A 19,418-nucleotide genomic window follows, 5' to 3' on the forward strand; every position below is an offset into this window, starting at 1 on the left:
ACAACTCTAGCATGAAAGAATACAAATATATTTATATGGGTTGCAACTCATGGCAAGACATTGCTCAAATCTGAATGCGTCAAACGCCTGTGTATAGTATACTTAAAAAGTATAGTGCTTGCAAAATATAGTGAAGTATACTTTGCAAAGCTGTGTGTTCAACTGTGTGTACGCTAGCGTATGTGTAAAAAACCAAAGTATACCCTTTTAGGCATCATAGGCATGTTAAAGGGTTAGTTCACCCAAAAATTAAAATTCTGTCATTTATTACTCACCCTCATGCCGTTCCACACCCGTAATGGTGCGTTCACACCGGACGCGAATGAAGCGGTAAGCGCGAGTGATTTACATGTTAAGTCAATGCAAAGACGCGAATTGACATCCTGCGGCGCGATTCGCGCGAATGAAGCTGCGCGAATGACGCGGCGCGTTAACCAATCAGGAGCTTGCTCTAGTAGTGACGTGACGTAGCGAGCTGAGGCAGAAATTCGAAACAACAACGGAGGACAAAATCATCGTCGCTGTACATCTTCATACATTTATAGCAACAGAAATAAAAAGGATCGTGTTTGAAAGAAAGTGAGTGAGGAGGTCGGACAATCTGATAAGTTGTAAAAAACGGTCTTTACTCAATTTGAGCTATATATACATATATATATATACATACATATTAAGACTACAAGCCAACTAAAGACGACCAATTGAGCTTATTCGTTGTAATTTACAATTATTGACAAGTTGTGTTTATTCAGAGGAAGTGTGCAGAAAGCAGTTGGAGAGTCTGGGACACATCTTGAAGCGCGGAGAGCCCCTCTCATGACGCGAATTCGCGTCTGTTGTGAAGGGATTTTCACGCGCGAATGAAGCGAGTAAACTCAAAATGTTCAAGCGTCCAACTACGCGCGAATAGCGCGATTTATTCGCGCAAGTCGCGTCTGGTGTGAACACAGCATAAGACCTTCGTTCATCTTCGGAACACAAATTAAGATATCTTTGTTGAAATCCGATGACTCAGTGAGGCCTGCATAGGGAACAATGACAATGACCTCTCTCAAGATCCATTAATGTACTAAAAACATATCTTTATAATATTAATATTGAAACACTGTACTCACATGAACTGATTTAAATATGTTTTTAGTACATTAATGGATCTTGAGAGAGGAAATGTTATTGCTGGCTATGGAGGCCTCACTTAGCCATTGGATTTCATCATAAAATATCTTAATTTGTGTTCCGAAGATTAACGAAGGTCTTACGGGTGTGGAACGACATGATTTTTGGGTGAACTAACCCTTTAAATGTGCCTAGTAAGCAGTTTTAGGCATCACAGGTAAGCTTGAACATTCCTTCATAGACAGCATTTTTGGTCTTTTCAAAATTAACTTTTGAACCTGCCCATGATCCCAAAAAATCCTGTCTAGGTCTCACTATGCTTTGGAATAGCCTCTCTCTTTTATGACTTTCACTCATAGGGTAACCACATTGCCAATGTATACAGCCACATTAAAACTGCTTTGAAAACTCTCTCTTTCAAACACACACACACACACACACACACACACACACACACACACACACACACACACACACACACACACACACACACACACACACACACACACACACACACACACACACACACACACACACACACACAGCTGCAGAGGGCAGTGCTTCTGCTCATCACCATACTAATGCCGCTTTAATGGACACATTAAAACCCCTCAAATGTTTCAGATGTTTAAACACCCCTGTGATTTTTAAACATTCCACATTTCTCCTTATCCTGTCCTAGCATGCGTGCGCCTCACACTTTCCCCCCCTGCTTCCTCTTCCTTGTGTCTCCAGGCTTTTTCATTTCACATTCTGTATGACAGTACATCACTGCTACGTTTCCATTTTGTGTCAGGCTCACGCTCTCTTTTTCCTGCCTCTCTCTTTCTCGTCTTCATTGTGATGACACAAGTGACATCTGTATTCCGCTACGTGCTGTGCTTTAGGTTGTTTGTTCACCCCACAATGTAAGGCATTAGCGGAACACATGTAATGTCAATGGCTGTGTCGCTATGACAACCTTGCAGGGGTCTAGAGCGAGGGAACGAGGAAAGTGTGAGTGCTGGCATCGCAGACTCGAGGTTGTTAAGATTGCCACGCTCTCCATTGGACTCTCGAAATGAGTGCGAGATAAATTAATTACACTGGATCGGACGTTTTCTTTAATTGCCGATCCAAAGCAGATATCGTGTGTGACTGATCGAAGAAGTTTGAGAGTGATTTGTAAACTCGATTATGATTCCCTTGTGCCAGATCTGAGTGTGCATGGAGAAAAAAAATGTGCCATGAAAAATGAGCAGTGTCATTCATAATCTTCATTCCGTATTCCAAAAAGTGTTTAGTGTGCCATTTCAAGACGGAGGATTGAAGTTTGGCTAAGCAATACCGCTCACATTCTATTAAATGGGGCATTAAACCAGAAGCGGGCCGTAGCCGTCATTGCGACCAACGCTTTGAAATGAACATAATCTCTTATATAGAGCCTGTCATAAATTATGGATTAGATATCAAATGCAATTTCTCCCAAAGACAGAAGTGGAAAGACTTATGAGACATGTCTCATAAAAACGAGCCGAGCGTCCCGTGCAATGACGGGCTGAAATAAAAAAAAAAGAAAAACGAGCTGGTTGAAAGAGTCTTTTTCTCTGGCCATTACCGCGTCACCAGTAAAAAGAAAACTGCTGACAAATGCTTGATGAGAGATGTAGTTTACACATGCGGAGGGGAGAAAGATACTCTGTTGTGATGTTCGCGTTTCACGTCCCTCTGTTCCAGAATTTCAGTGCTACTCTCATGCTCCTAGTTGTCATGGAGACTAACAAGAGCATCTCGGCAGCATTCTAAGAGCTCCAAACACTGAATATTGAAAACAAGCCACTGGCGAGATGACTGCCATGTCCTGCCGCTGATCTGGAAGTGTGATAAAAGTGCAGTCGGAGCTGTGGCTGCAGTGCTTTAGGGCATGTCATTCATCCTCCATCCACTGAGTTCCTCTTTTTAAGATTCATCGATTCATTCCTCTGTGAAGGGATCATTCCTCTGTTTATCCTTTGTTACCCATGTTTTTTCCATCCATACATCCATACATCCATCCATCCAATTTTGTCTCCATAAAAATAGCAATAAGTATAAATTAGGGCTTCCCTCAACTAAAGATTTTTGTAGTCGACTTCATTTAATCGATTAGTTGACTAATCGCTTTTGTATATTAATAAGCCATATAAATCAGAATAATGAGCCTTTATATAATACATGGCCTAATCAGTGCTCAAAAGCACACATAAAGCTTGACACAGTGCACTGGCAAAAGTAATGATAATGATATGTGTCGTGAAAAACAGCAAGGAGATGGTCTAAACATTTAAATAATTTATTGATAATGTTTTTTGTGTTTTCGGCTACAGAGATGAAGTCGAAGATGCTGACTTGTCATCTCCGCAGTAGTGGACACATCTATATGCACGTTTTTTTTATACAGATTACATAATCTGAGAATATTTGTTTTCCACTTGAATTTGTTGAAAATCACTTGACATTTCAAGCTTTCTATAGCTATATTTCTCATGTCTGTGAGGCAGGTATACCCTGAGTTTTGGTTTATTTTTTGACGCGCTTACAGAGACCGAGAAGGCAGAAAGCGCACCCCATTCCAAGGAACAACGTTTTTATTGTGAGTGTACACAACCCTGACCTAGGGCTGTGAATCTTTGGGTAAACAGTGAATCGTTTCGATTCACGATTCATAGGCGTTTGAATCGATTCAAGAACGATTTTTGCAAATTCAGAACGATTCGATACGATTCACATTAAAATTCGATGCGATTCGATTCTGCATTTTTATATGCATTCACAGGGTTATTGAAATGTTTCCCCCAATGTGTCTTAGTCAGGGTGCAAATTACACAGCAACTTTCAGGGGGTCAGGGTAAGGCCAAAAAAGAAACAACCTTTTGTCCATGTTCCAGGTACATCAAACATACGCTTACATGGAGAGACTACCCTAGAATATCGTGCACTTTCCCAACTAATCCTAAACTATCTTTTTTTTCACGGAATAGTAAAAAAAGCCCTCTTTGTTCTCTTTATACGGAGCAATGATTCTTACAATGATTCTGAAAGAAAATGCGCTGGGCGTCTACTGTTGCTATACTGACAATCACAACTGTAACACGCATCTGATTGATAAACCACGCGCTCTTATTTCAGTGTTGTTAATGTAGTTATTTCAGCAGTTTCCTTCATACATTCACTGTAAAATTATTATGTTTCATTTCATTTATCATTCATTGGAACTATTTAGACACTCACATTAAGTGTTTGCTCCTTCCATGCAATAAATGCGCACCCTTGAATAAGCGGGGTTTTACTTCAACTGCTCAGGTAATGTCAATGGCATGACCCATTTCCATAAAACTTGAGTATTTAATCTTTTTAGAAAATAATGGTGACGTTCCCACGCAATGAAAGTGTTTTATTTCAACAGTAGTGACCACTTGGCAGCTCTATCGATTATTGATCGGTTTGTCTCAGGATTATTGCTGTCTCGATAGAGACATCTGCTCATGTGAATAACTGTCCTGAGGAAAGCTCAAACATGGGCTGCTCAAAAATGTATCAACGTGAGCTGTGGACAAGAACACGATCCTGTGAAAGGCAGTAAAGAGTGCAGCACGTATCTGCGCATGTAGTAATTTAATGTTTATATATTTTAAAGTACTGTATCGCTATCGAATCCGATTAATCCAATTCTTAGCGTTTGACATCGATTATTGACTGAAATTAACGATTCATGATTCAAAAAACATGTTTTAAGATCGATGCATATGCATCGTCAGGATTTGTAATCGATGCATCGAGAATCATTACACCCCAACCCAACCCTTTACAGTTTTGAATGATATTACTCTTATATATATGACCAAAAATGACAGAGTATTTTAAGTTAAATGCAAGTAATCTTACCGGTGCCTCTTTATTAAGTTAACTGTCATGCAGTAAGAGTGCTACTATTCCTCTTCCACACGTCGCACAAACTCTTGAATGCGGCAGATATTAGCACACATTTTTCTTGGTTAACGTCAGAGAGCGGCCATGTAAAATTGCTACTATTTACATGTTTCAAACTATAATCCATATTTGAGTTTGGTGAATGATAGGTTAACTTTGGATTTCCTGTCTGTCACAAACTGCATGACTTCGCCACTTCCTGTGGAGGTTTTTTTTTCTGTGACTAACCAACTAATAAAATTTTGGTCGACTTAGCCTCTTCCTGTCGATTAACGGTTAATCGACTATTAGTGGGCAGCCCTAGTATGAATACATTTTTCAATAATTTTATTCCATGAATCCATTAGAGTTAGGAATTGTTGGAGGTAACGCATTACAAGGCACACCGGTTACGTAATCAGATTACTTTTTTTTAAATAATGAGTAAAGTGATGCATTACTTTTAAATTTACAACAAAATGTCTCAGTTACATTTTCAAATAAGTAATGCAAGTAACTCAGTTTTCCCATTTATTGACTGACACCTCTCCTGACTCCATGTTGATAGAAATCGGGAGTACCGTGCAGAGGCGTTGTGTGCGCTGTGTGAACATGATGGTTATTGTAGTTGTTGACTAAAATAAATGTTACTCATCTCACTTGGATAAAAAACTTCTTTAGTATTTCTCACAAAGAATAAAAACTGTAAAATGCAAACTCTGAATATTATGCAAACCTGCAATAATTAGATATTTTAAATAACACAGATATACTATATGTATTTAATCTCACTTTAATGTCTATGCTGCTGAACTTGCCGTCCGTCCATCCATCCATCCATCCATCCATCCATCTATTCGTCTATCCATCCATCTATTCATCTATCCATCCATCCATCCGTCTATCCATCCATCCATCCATCCATCCAACTATCCATCCGTCTATCTGTCTATCGACGATCAAATTCAAATATTCAATATTATGCAAACTTGCAAAGTAATGCAATTAGTTACTTTTTTCATTACTTTTAATATATATATGTATTTATTCACTGTAGCCATTCATTCATTCATTTAGCTTTACTTTTTTCCTTTAGTTTTGTAACCTTTTTTTTTTTGTTACTATTTTACTCTGTATTAATTAATTGATTCATTCATTTGGTTAAGCAGTTGTACCTTCAGTTTTCCGTCATTATGTAAATCAAATTCTTTTTTATGTTCATTGAGATTCAGTGTTGTCATTTCTGTTTAATGTTCAGCAGAGAAGGTTTGCTTTAGAGTCCCATAAGCATTCAGCACAAATCACACACACCACCCCAAGTGGAGAGGTGACTAATGGAACTCCCATCTATCACTCTTTATCTCTCACTGCTCTCTCTCCTTCTCTTTATCACTTTCACTCAGACTCCTCCTTTATCACCCTTCTCTTTTTTCCTCTTCTCCTCCTGCAGGTTCTTCAGTAACATAACTCTATCTGGACGGGACTATTCCTTTAATAATGACGGTTATCTAGCAAATCCGCTCCTGGATGTTATCTCCTACACTGCAGGAAGAGGCTGGGAGGAGGTAGGGGTGGAGCCATTAGTATGCTTAAATGTGTTTAGATATTCATGGTTATCACTGAACTGTTTTAAATGCAGCTCCCAAGTGAGTTCACATTTTGCCATGCCATTTAAATGCAATATAATTGAAATGTGAAGAATGCATTTGAAATGAACCATGTCGCATAGAGAAGGGACGGAAGTACATCAAAGAATAAATATATGCACATTCACATTATATTACAATACATTTTGTGCAAAGCAAAGCAAATCAAGTAAGTCAAGGTCACTATGGTGCTTTTTTTCATTGGAACTGCAATTTTTAAAGCATTGAAAAAGAATGAGAAAATTATGTTTATAAACATAACTATCATTATCATTGTTTTATTACATTATTTTATACCTTGTACATGACAGTACTGACCAGTAATTTTCATATTCAGTACTTTCAGTACATATACTTCTACATATCATGCAGAAAAATTATCAACCTACTGTACACTGAGTTTGTAATTTCTCTCTCTCCCATATTAAAAACTTTAAATTCATGGTGAAAAAAAAAAAAAGTTCATATGCTTATTTATGTTTTACTGTATAATTCACAATGTTCCTGTTTTTCCAATAACTTATCAGTTATTTTAAATTACTCTCAAAAGCGAAATGGTTTACAGGCCAGTGCACTTGAATGCAATTGAGTGGCAATTGCTAATGATTGCACATACAGCATTTTCCTGGCAGATGTCAATAAGTCATAGGAAATAATAGATTTTTGCAGGAACGTTTTTGGTATTGGTTATTCATGCACTTTTTGACAGTTTGAAAAGGCTGGTTTCAGAACTACCAAGGGAGCTGTAGAAACAGTAAATCTTTCATTGTTGAGATACTATAGAACAAAGGTCTTTTTTTTTACATTTAATTGCCATGTTCACTGACAGATGGTTTGCACTTGAGATTGGGAATCATGTGAACTTACAAAGGTGTCATGCTGCAGTCACTTTGAAAGATTTGGGTTTACGTGTTAAAAGGTAAAATAGCTGTCACTAGGATGACAGGCATTTTATATGTTCTGTAGCTTCAAGCATCTAACTTCATAAAGTCGGGACTACCCTAACAATTTAAAGAATGCCAGATAGGAAACAGACAGAAAGGCCCTGCCAACACCAATCATATTTAACTTCATCAAAGCACCATTATGAATTATTTTGCATCTGTCTGAGGTCTCAGAAACGTGTTTGTACCATTTTAATGGCATCTTGCTATTGCTGTAGGTAGGTTGGTGGGAGAATGGAGTGTTGCGTCTGCGTTACCCGCCCTGGTCCCGGTACGGCCCCTTCCTCAAACCTCTTGATGATTCCCAGCACTTGCGAGTGGTTACTTTGGAGGAGAGGCCATTTGTCATCGTAGAGCCTGCTGATCCTGGAACAGGCTCCTGCATCAGAGACTCTGTTCCATGCCGTCTGCCACTCAACACCAGGTCAAGGTTCAGTCTGTGGATTTCTAGACTAGAAATGTTAAACCTTTGGGGTTATCACTTTAGCAAATGTGGCAGTGAATATGCAGATGTTACAAATTACATTCACATTACCCCAGGGGCATTAATTCCCCGTCCTGTCACTAGCACTGATGGAATTTAAATAAATTAGAAATTCACGTAGAAATGGAAGAGGTTGATCAATGATTGTTCTTTGTTAGAGCACTTTACTTCATTTACCTTATTTAAATGGAGAATTTCTCCAAATTCTTCCTGGTCTAGCATATACAGTGCCTGGGTGAATCACACAAAAACTGTCAAAAGCACGCCCAGATCATATTTCACCTCAAAATTAAAAGAAAGGTATTGGAAATTAGATTTTAATTAGATTATGATTTTGTTTAGCCAACTAAATTTTTCATGAAGGAAATGAAGCCTTGTTTAGGAACATTAAGATTTTTTTATATGACATTTTCATTATAATTAAGCCTATTTACCCCCAGATACTCAATACCGGAATGCAAAAAAGTCTCGTTCTCATTTTTTGCAGAAATGAGAACAAGACTTTTTTGCATTCCGGTATTGAGAATCTGTGGGGGTACATATGCTTAATTATGAAAATATCATGTAAAAAAAAAAAAAAAAAAAAAAAAAAGGAAAAAAAATTATATATATATATATATATATATATATATATATATATATATATATATATATATATATATATATATATTATAATATATAAATATATATATATATATATATATATATATATATATATATATATATATATATATATATATATATATATATATATATATATATATATATATATATATATATATATATATATATATATATATATAAAAAACACACACACACAGTCAAACCAAAAATTATTCAGACATTTTTTATATTTTTGATATATTTTTGCTAGTGGCTGCAGGACACTTTAGTTCATTTATGTAAGTGAGGATAGCAAAATAAAGTAAACTGTGACATATTATACACAAAAATTCTTCATACAGTGGAACCAAAAATTATTCAGACACTTTGACCTGACCATGTTTTGCTTAAGTGTTATCTGACATAATTAAGATTTCAACAGATTTCATTTTTTTCAACATAACTTAGATATTTTACTCAAAAGGCTAAAATCTCAAAAACATTTAAATATTTTTTTGTATTATATTTTCGGGTGAAATATGACATACAGTATTTAGATAAATAATAATCTTTTTCTATTTGATCACAACTCCTGTGCTGGTTTATAAAACAGCAGACAATTTCATTTAAGAATCTTATGCTTTATGCTGATAGACCCCAGATTATGTGTGTTTGCCTTAGGTGACAAAGCACTGAATTCTAAGCAGGGATGTTCATTTAGTTTCTTTTACTTGGTTTCTCTACATTATATCTTTCTTTTGTCACTGTCCCCTTTCTGTTTCTTTTTCCTTTTCTATGTCTTTCTCTTCTTCTTCTTTTCAATTACAGCATGGTTGTTGAGGGCATTCAATCCATGAAGCACTGCTGCAAAGGCTTCTGTATTGATGTTCTCAAGCGCCTGGCTAAAATAGTGGGCTTCACCTATGACCTCTATCTGGTGACCAATGGCAGGCATGGAAAGAACATAGATGGAGAGTGGAATGGAATGGTCGGGGAGGTCAGGCCCTCATTTTATCTCTCGACTATTTGTTGATCTTGATTTTATTGTCACAAAGTCCACTGAATTCAGGTGCAGAAGGTTTTTTTTCTTGAATTGTCACTGATGAAGCATCAGGCTTAATATGCACGCTAATGTTCTTGAATATAAATTATAAACATATAATTGAACTTTTTTAAATGTCCAAACTAAGCAACATTCAAATAATAAAAGTTAGTTACTACAGTATCTTGACAAACCTATTCACTTTTTTAATTCACTTTCTCTGTTCGTAATGTTATTAGCCTCTTTCCCCACCAGGTGGTGTCCAAGCGGGCCGACATGGCGATCGGCTCCCTGACTATTAATGAGGAGAGGTCAGAGGTTGTGGAGTTCTCTGTTCCGTTTGTGGAGACTGGCATCAGTGTCATGGTCTCTCGTAGCAACGGCACTGTGTCACCATCTGCTTTCCTCGGTAAGGAAGTAGGAAGAATCATCATTATTAAATTCAGGCATTTGGCAGACATGTATCTGTTTCCTTGGGAATCAAACCCTTGAACTTGGTTTTGCCAACATCGTGCTCTACCAGTTGAGCCACAGACTTAATATTACTTCGGATTTAGTGTTATATTATGTTTATATTAAATGTTGTAGATTTACAATTATTGTTTTTTTTTTGTTTTTTTTTTTACATGAAACATTTTTTGCTGGTTGTCTTTCAACTTTTTATGCACACTGCCAAATGAGTGTTTAACGGATGTTTATAAATCTTTAAATAATCTTGTATTTTGCAAACCAACTTGGCTTCTCCCTAACAATGAACATTTTTTTAAATGTTAAGCTGGCATAAGGAGTCAAATTTTCCTTGATTTTTTTTTAGTTAAAAACATACTATAAACTTCCTTCATAGTTTAAAAAGAGCATTTATTAAATCTAAACAGCAAAAATGACTCATGTATACAGATAAATGCATCAACATGTCATTGACATGTCATTGACATCAATTGGGTATGGAAGCCACGGAATAAAAACATTTTAAAGATAATTGCGACTTTTTATCTCACATTTCTGACTTTTTTTCTCACACTTGCGAGTTTATATATCTTGCAATTCTGACTTTATAACTCGCAATTGCGTCTTTATATCACGCAATTCTGACTTTATATCACGCAATTCTGACTTTAGAACTCGCAATTGAGACTTTATATCACGCAATTCTGACTTTAGAACTCGCAATTGAGACTTTATATCACGCAATTCTGACTTTAGAACTCGCAATTGAGACTTTATATCACGCAATTCTGACTTTATAACATACAATTGCTACTTTACATCACGCAATTCTGACTTTAGAACTCGCAATTGAGACTTTATATCACGCAGTTCTGACTTTAGAACTCGCAATTGCGACTTTATATCACGCAATTCTGACTTTAGAACTCGCAATTGCGACTTTATATCACGCAGTTCTGACTTTAGAACTCGCAATTGAGACTTTATATCGAGCAATTCTGACTTTAGAACTCGCAATTGAGACTTTACATCACGCAATTCTGACTTTAGAACTCGCAATTGAGACTTTATATCACGCAATTCTGACTTTATAACATACAATTGCTACTTTACATCACGCAATTCTGACTTTAGAACTCGCAATTGCGACTTTATATCACGCAGTTCTGACTTTAGAACTCGCAATTGAGACTTTATATCACGCAATTCTGACTTTAGAACTCGCAATTGAGACTTTATATCACGCAATTCTGACTTTATAACATACAATTGCTACTTTACATCACGCAATTCTGACTTTAGAACTCGCAATTGCGACTTTATATCACGCAGTTCTGACTTTAGAACTCGCAATTGCGACTTTATATCACGCAATTCTGACTTTAGAACTCGCAATTGCGACTTTATATCACGCAGTTCTGACTTTAGAACTCGCAATTGCGACTTTATATCACGCAATTCTGACTTTAGAACTCGCAATTGCGACTTTATATCACGCAGTTCTGACTTTAGAACTCGCAATTGAGACTTTATATCGAGCAATTCTGACTTTAGAACTCGCAATTGCGACTTAATATAATGCAATTCTGACTTTATAACATGCATTGCTACTTTACATCATGCAATTCTGACTTTATAACTCGCAATTGCGACTTTATATCGCGCAATTCTGACTTTATAACATGCAATTGCTACTTTACATCACGCAATTCTGACTTTATAACTCGCAATTGCGACTATATCGCGCAATTCTGACTTTAGAACTCACAATTGAGACTTTATATCACGCAGTTCTCACTTTAGAACTCGCAATTGAGACTTTATATCACGCAATTCTGACTTTAGAACTCGCAATTGAGACTTTATATCACGCAGTTCTCACTTTAGAACTCGCAATTGAGACTTTACATCACGCAATTCTGACTTTAGAACTCGCAATTCTGACTTTATAACATGCAATTGCTACTTTACATCACGCAATTCTGACTTTAGAACTCGCAATTGCGACTTTATATCACGCAATTCTGACTTTAGAACTCGCAATTGAGACTTTATATCACGCATTTCTGACTTTAGAACTCGCAATTGAGACTTTATATCACGCATTTCTGACTTTAGAACTCGCAATTGAGACATATCACGCAGTCCTACTTTATAACTCGCAATTGCGACTTTATATCACGCATTTCTGACTTTAGAACTCACAATTGAGACTTTACATCACGCAGTCCTACTTTATAACTCGCAATTGCGACTTTATATCACGCAATTCTGACTTTAGAACTCGCAATTGCGATTATATCACGCAATTCTGACTTTAGAACTCGCAATTGCGACTTTATATCACGCAATTCTGACTTTAGAACTCGCAATTGCGATTATATCACGCAATTCTGACTTTAGAACTCGCAATTGCGACTTTATATCACGCAATTCTGACTTTAGAACTCGCAATTGCGATTATATCACGCAATTCTGACTTTAGAACTCGCAATTGCGACTTTATATCACGCAATTCTGACTTTAGAACTCGCAATTGAGACTTTACATCACGCAGTTCTACTTTATAACTCGCAATTGCGACTTTATATCACACAGTTCTGACTTTAGAACTCGCAATTGAGACTTTATATCACGCAATTCTGACTTTTGAACTCACAATTGTGACTTTATATCACACACTTCTGACTTTAGAACTCGCAATTCTAACTTTAGAACTCGCAACTGAGACTTTATATCACACAATTTTGACTTTATAACTTGCAATTGTGACTTTATAACTCGCAATTGTGACTTTATATCATACAATTTTGACTTTATAACATGCAATTGCGACTTTATATCACAATTCTGACTTTATAACTTGCAATTCTGACTTTATATCACACAATTCTGACTTTAGAACTCGCAATTCTAAGTTTAGAACTCGCAACTGAGACTTTATATCACACAATTTTGACTTTATAACTTGCAATTCTGACTTTATCATGCAATTCTGACTTTATAACATGCAATTGCGACTTTATATCATGCGATTCTGACTTTAGAACTCGCAATTGTGACTTTATATTATGCAATTCTGTCTTTAGAACTCGCAAATGAGACTATATCACACAATTTTGACTTTATAACATGCAGTTGCTACTTCATATCACGCAATTCTGACTTTATAACATGCAGTTGTGGCTTTGTATCACGCAATTCTGACTTTATAACATGCAGTTGTGGCTTTATATCACGCAATTCTGACCTTATAATTCGCAATTCTAAATTTAGAACTCGCAATTGAAACTTTATATCACAATTTTGACTTTATAACTTGGAATTCTGACTTTATAACATGCAATTCTGAGAAAAAAGTAAGAATTGCAAGATGTAAACTCGCAATTGTGAGGGAAAAAAGTAAGAATTGTGAGATAGACAGTCACAGTGACCTTTTTTATTTTTTATTCCAGGGCAGAAACAAGCTTCCATAATTGGGTGATTAGAAGTTTTGGTGTGATAAAAAGGAGAAAATATGATATATACTATTATTCCTAAACAAGAAGAACGGTAATATGTGAGAAAGTTCATCAACTCTTATGTCGTTCCTGGTTTTGTGTAACACCTACTGCTCTGCAAATTAATTCTGAAGGATCCCCACAAAAATAGCTGAAAATTTCAAAATATGATATATGCTATTATTCCTAAACATTGATCACACGGAGGGGTAATCACAGAAGAATGCCCCTTCATTGACGCGAATGGATTGTCAGTTAAAATGTCACACTTAAATAGTATTTATAGCACCTAACTTAAAGCAAGCTGTGTGACTATGAGGAATGATTACCTCAAAAGGTTGTGGTATGTCCGCTTGCAAGTTTGAGGGACTTTATTTAAATTTAAATACATACATCTCTTTAGCTATTGTCACATGCCAGTCATTATCCACATGTGCCAACCCCTGCTATAGACTTTTTGGCACAAGATAAAAAAAAAAAATGTGCTAACTTTATAAATGGAGCTCTGAGGAAAATATGATATGACCACTTTACAGTTTTTTTCGATTGCTAAACGACAGTGAGCACAACTGGAGCTACATGTGCAAAACTCTAACTACAGTCTGCACTACCAACAGTCACCTGAGCTAAACAGTTAACACATGACTCAAAACAGGCTCAGTGCAGCCAAACACTGTGCACAACCCTCACTGAGATAACACACACTGTCACTCAGAACACACTGAGAGTAAAAACACTAGCATCAAACACCAACACAGAAAATACAAACTTTTCATCTTTACAGTTTGAACAATTTCAGTGACTTCATACAAAGTAATATTTTCTTCAAAGAAAAGAGTGACATTCTTTCACATGATATATTTAAATGTTTAGAACATAATTCTTTAAGGTAAATGAAAATTAGCAGTTTGCTTCAATAGTCTGTATTAATTTACGGAATTACAGTAATGAGTTACATAAATATATATATATGTGTGTGTGTTCACTAACAAGTCTAAAAAAAGACACCTGCTTAGCCTTTCAGCTGAAATTGCAATGTTTGAAAGGCACAAGTCTGAAATCTATTCTGTTTTGAATGTGTGGTTCACAGTTTTGATAGCAGTGTGTTAGCATTTGAACAAAGTGCTGTAAATCCACAGTGTTGTGCAGGTTGTGGTTAAAGTCATGGGATAAGTGTGTAGAGTTTTGAAAACTGTGTTCAAGCAATGAAAAACGAACTAGAGTTTGGTCCACATGAACTGCTGCTGTGCAGACTGTAGTTAGAGTTTTGCACATGTGACTCCAGTTGTGCCCACTGTCATTTAGCAAACCAAAAAAAACTGTAATGTGTTTGGAATGTCATCTATTCATTTGTTTCTTTGTTTTTTCCACTATTGTAGAGCCGTACAGCCCAGCTGTGTGGGTGATGATGTTCGTCATGTGCCTGTCTGTGGTGGCTGTGACCGTTTTCATATTCGAGTTCTTCAGCCCTGTTGGATATAACCGAAGCTTACAGAGCGGGAAGAGTATGTCGTTTATATATTTTAACGTTTTGCTCTAGGCACTTTCTTGAACGCAATCAGCAATGAATTACTTGTTTACACATTGTTATTATCATTGTAAGCATGTTCCACAGTTCACCTCGAGCTATCTTCTTCCCTCATGTGTCTTACTGTTGTCTCCCTTTACACTTCCTGTTATCAGCATGTCATAACAAGACATGTCTCATTTGGCCTTCCTGTGTTTTTCTTCTCCCAGAGGCAGGAGGTTCAAAGTTCACCATAGGGAAGTCTATTTGGCTGCTATGGGCTCTGGTTTTTAATAACTCAGTTCCGGTGGAAAACCCGAGAGGCACCACCAGTAAGATAATGGTGCTGGTCTGGGCTTTCTTTGCTGTCATCTTCCTAGCCAGCTACACTGCTAACCTGGCTGCTTTCATGATCCAAGAAGAATACATCGACACTGTGTCAGGCCTCAGTGATAAGAAGGTAGACAGTGATAGGAGTTATTTAATTAGTAACAAATTTTCCTGTTTTAGCTATTACGTTGAATAATAATAAGTATGATTAGATATGTTTTATATTTGTGTAATAAATCTTGTTTGCAAATAAGACAATTGTTATATTGAGGTGTTTTTAAATGTATAATTATTTATCATTTGTAATCATCATAATTTAGCTGCCACTATTGAATATTTAATTGTTTCTGCCTGTTTTAAAGTTTAGATTACCATTTACCACTGATTAAATATTCAAAGAATAGCACTAATTAAATACTTAAAGGATATTAATCCCTTAACCCCCCCACAAAAATTCATAATCCAATTGAGTAACACAAAATAGGAATCATTTTAAAGCTTACAAACTCAGGGTTTTAACGCATCTAACCTTTTTGATCAACTCTTATCAATGCTGAGTATTCCCTCTTAAATAGAGTGTACCCCCCGCAGGTGCCACCTACCTATGAAAAGAATAATCATAATATTTTTCAAAACAACTGCCTTGATCAACACAAGATAGGAGTCATTTGAAAGCTTAAAGGATTAGTTCACTTTCAAATGAAAATTAGCCCAAGCTTAACTCACCCTCAAGCCATCTTAGGAATATATGACTTTCGTCTTTCTGATGAACACAATCTAAGATATATTAATAAATATCCTGATGCCTCTAAATATCTAGCTTCCGCCAGACCACCTTCCATATTCAAGTTAAGAAGAAAGTTTAAATCTGCGTCGCGTCTGTTACACTTTTTCCATAAGTTGAATAGGGAAAGCGTAAGACGTAGCATTTTGAACTGCAAGAGTTTACACTTACTTCGTACATTGAATGCGGAAGGCGGTCTTTTTACTTCATAACTTGTTAAATATGGATTTTTTTTTTTTTTTTTTTTTTTACACAAACACATCAATTCGCTTCAGAAGGACTTTATTAACCGGAGCCGTGTGGAGTACACATTTATGATGGATGCATGTGGATGGATGCACTTTCTTCAGCTCATAATCATGAACCCTGTTCACTGCCATTATAAAGTTCGGATGCGTCAGGATATTTATTAATATTTCTCTGATTGTGTTCATCAGAAAGAAGAAAGTCATATACACCTAGAATGGCTTGAGGGTGAGTAAAGCTTGGGCTAATTTTCATTTTAAAGTGAACTAATCCTTTAAGAGTCTGAGCTTTACAATGCATGTAGCCAATTTGATTAACTCCTAGTAGTGCTGAGTTGTTTGCTAATAAAAAAAAAAGTTTTCATCATTTATCAAAAACTTTTTTAGTACTATGTGCTGTAATATGTCAAAAACATCATACAGCTCAGATAGTCATGTGTTATGTCATTTGAAAGGTCTCACGGAGTAGAATACAACAAGCATTATTGTTTTAGGTTCAAAGGATTAATAGATTATGGTAATGCCTAATATTGTGATGCATAAATTCACTTGCAGCAACTACAAGTAAATATTTTCTTTAGTTATTAATGTTTGGTTTTAACAATGTAGGATATTAATCAAATATTTATCAGTTATCAGCAGTGTTATTTTAGTATTATTCATATACTGTTATAGTATTTATTTATTTATTAATTAATTTATTAAATGACTAAAGTGAAATGTATATTTTCAGTTTAGTCATTTTAGTACTTGTTGAGTTGGCAACTAACTGAAATAAGTTTACTTTAAAGGATTAGTTCACTTTCAGATTAAAATTGCCTGATAATTTACTCACCCCCATGTGTTTCTGTCTTCGGTCAAAAAGAAATTAAGGTTTTTGATGAAAACATTCCAGGATTTTTCTCCATATAGTGGACTTCAATGGCCTCCAAACGGTTCAAGGTCAAAATTACAGTTTCATTGCAGCTTCAAAGCGTTCTACACGATCCCAGATGAGAAATAAGGGCATTATCTAGAGAAACCATTGCTCATTTTCTAAAAAAAAAATAATAAATTTATACATTGTAACCATAAATGCTCACCTTGAACTAGCTAAGTGTATTACTGTATACAATTACACTTAGCAAGTGTAATTGTATTACACTTGCTAAGTATATTACTGCCCTCCACAGGTCAAAATTTGAAGTAAATTGTCATATACAATATGCTAGTGCAAGTATATAACAATTAGTTCAAACTTTGACCATTTTTGAGCAATGGTTTCTCTAGATAAGACCCTTATTCCTCATCTGGGATCGTGTAGAACGCTTTGAAGCTGCAATGAAACTAATTTTTTTTGACCTTTAACCATTTGGAGGCCATTGAAGTCCACTATATGGAGAAAAATCCTGGAATGTTTTCATCAAAAACCTTAATTTCTTTTCGACTGAAGAGAGAAGGACATGGACATCTTGGATGACATGGGGGTGAGTAAATTATCAGGAAATTTTTATTTGAAAGTGAACTAATCCTTTAAGTTTAATTTTGTCATTTATAATTTATATTTTATTTTACTTCCGCCTTGTTTAATTAAAACATTTTTAAATAGTTTAACACTGGTTGCTAAGCCTTAAAATTAAAATTATTGAGTCACAATTTTAATATTGGTGCGTCCAATTTTAGTATAAGCTGAAATTGTGATTTATAACAATAACTGACATCACTGTAATATGGTCAAACACTATTAATCTTTTTAAACTGGTCTCACTTGAAGATGAACCAGACGTTTGTTTGTGTGGAGGAGTTAGGGACAAATTATGCAAATAAATCATCGGCCTATGAAACAATGATTCGATTTTCATTCTTTTAAACCCCCGTTAGAGCATCTCCCCCGCCCCCTTGGGTTTCCCATCATAGTTAGCCAAATGATTAATTAACGGAAATTCAGAGGCCTAAACTGTATTCTCATATTTCAGAAACCTAATGAAGTATCTCCCACTTTTGTTTTCAGTTTCAACATCCCACAGAGCAGTATCCTCCCTTACGATTCGGCACTGTCCCAAACGGGAGTACAGAGGAGAATATACGGAGCAATTACCCCAGCATGCATCAGTACATGGTGCGTAACAATCAGAGAGGAGTGGAAGAGGCCATCGACAACCTTAAAACCGGGTGAGTGATTGGCGACCACTGATAAAGACAATATAAAAATTATACTAATGACTCTAAAATCTGATATGGTGAGCCAGGTTCAAAGTTGTACACATTTGTGGAAGAATCTATAAGTTAATCTATATGCATAAAATGTATCTATAATGAAGCATTTTACATGGCCAGCTTGGCAAATGAAAAATCTGCCAAACTCAAGCTTTAATCCTGGCCCTAAATCAGACCACAACGGATCAAGATGTTCTTTTAAGCAGTGGGGCAAAACAGATGTGCTCACAAGTAATTGACGGATATGGGTGACATGATGGATCACAACAGAGGCGTTAATTATTTTGTTGGCTGTCGCTTTTCGTCTCCATTTCGAAGGAGAGTGTGAAGATTGACTTTCATCCTTGGTGCTATGTCACTGGAAGGACCAAACATTCAGTAGGCATTGCTATCACCTCAGGATGAAACTTATTTAACTTGATTTGTTACAGTTCTTGCAGGGCGAGCATGGATTTGATATCTCTCGCTTAGTCCAGTCAAACTTCATTTATTTTATTTACATTTTCATTTCATTTATTTATATTTTACATTTATTCATGTAGCAGACACTTTTATCCAAAGTGACTTACAAGTAAGGAACATCACAAGCAATTTGTTATAAGGGTGCAGTAACTATTTACACTATCGTTCAAAAGTTTAAGGTAAGG

At 36.0% G+C, this 19,418-nt stretch overlaps 1 protein-coding gene across 1 annotated transcript in view; it reads left to right on the forward strand.

Moving 5' to 3' along the window:
- grin2da (glutamate receptor, ionotropic, N-methyl D-aspartate 2D, a) overlaps positions 1–19,418 on the forward strand; it is a 66,627-nt gene that overhangs the window by 34,810 nt on the left and 12,399 nt on the right. The window contains exons 5-11 of the mRNA XM_067361650.1: positions 6,494–6,608; positions 7,852–8,057; positions 9,549–9,717; positions 10,018–10,171; positions 15,089–15,214; positions 15,447–15,676; positions 18,566–18,726. Coding sequence (XP_067217751.1) covers positions 6,494–6,608; positions 7,852–8,057; positions 9,549–9,717; positions 10,018–10,171; positions 15,089–15,214; positions 15,447–15,676; positions 18,566–18,726 — 1,161 coding nt within the window. The remainder of the gene's footprint in view (positions 1–6,493; positions 6,609–7,851; positions 8,058–9,548; positions 9,718–10,017; positions 10,172–15,088; positions 15,215–15,446; positions 15,677–18,565; positions 18,727–19,418) is intronic.

The sequence above is a fragment of the Chanodichthys erythropterus genome, chromosome 15, assembly GCF_024489055.1.
Source record: "Chanodichthys erythropterus isolate Z2021 chromosome 15, ASM2448905v1, whole genome shotgun sequence".
Classification (NCBI taxonomy): Eukaryota; Metazoa; Chordata; class Actinopteri; order Cypriniformes; family Xenocyprididae; genus Chanodichthys; species Chanodichthys erythropterus.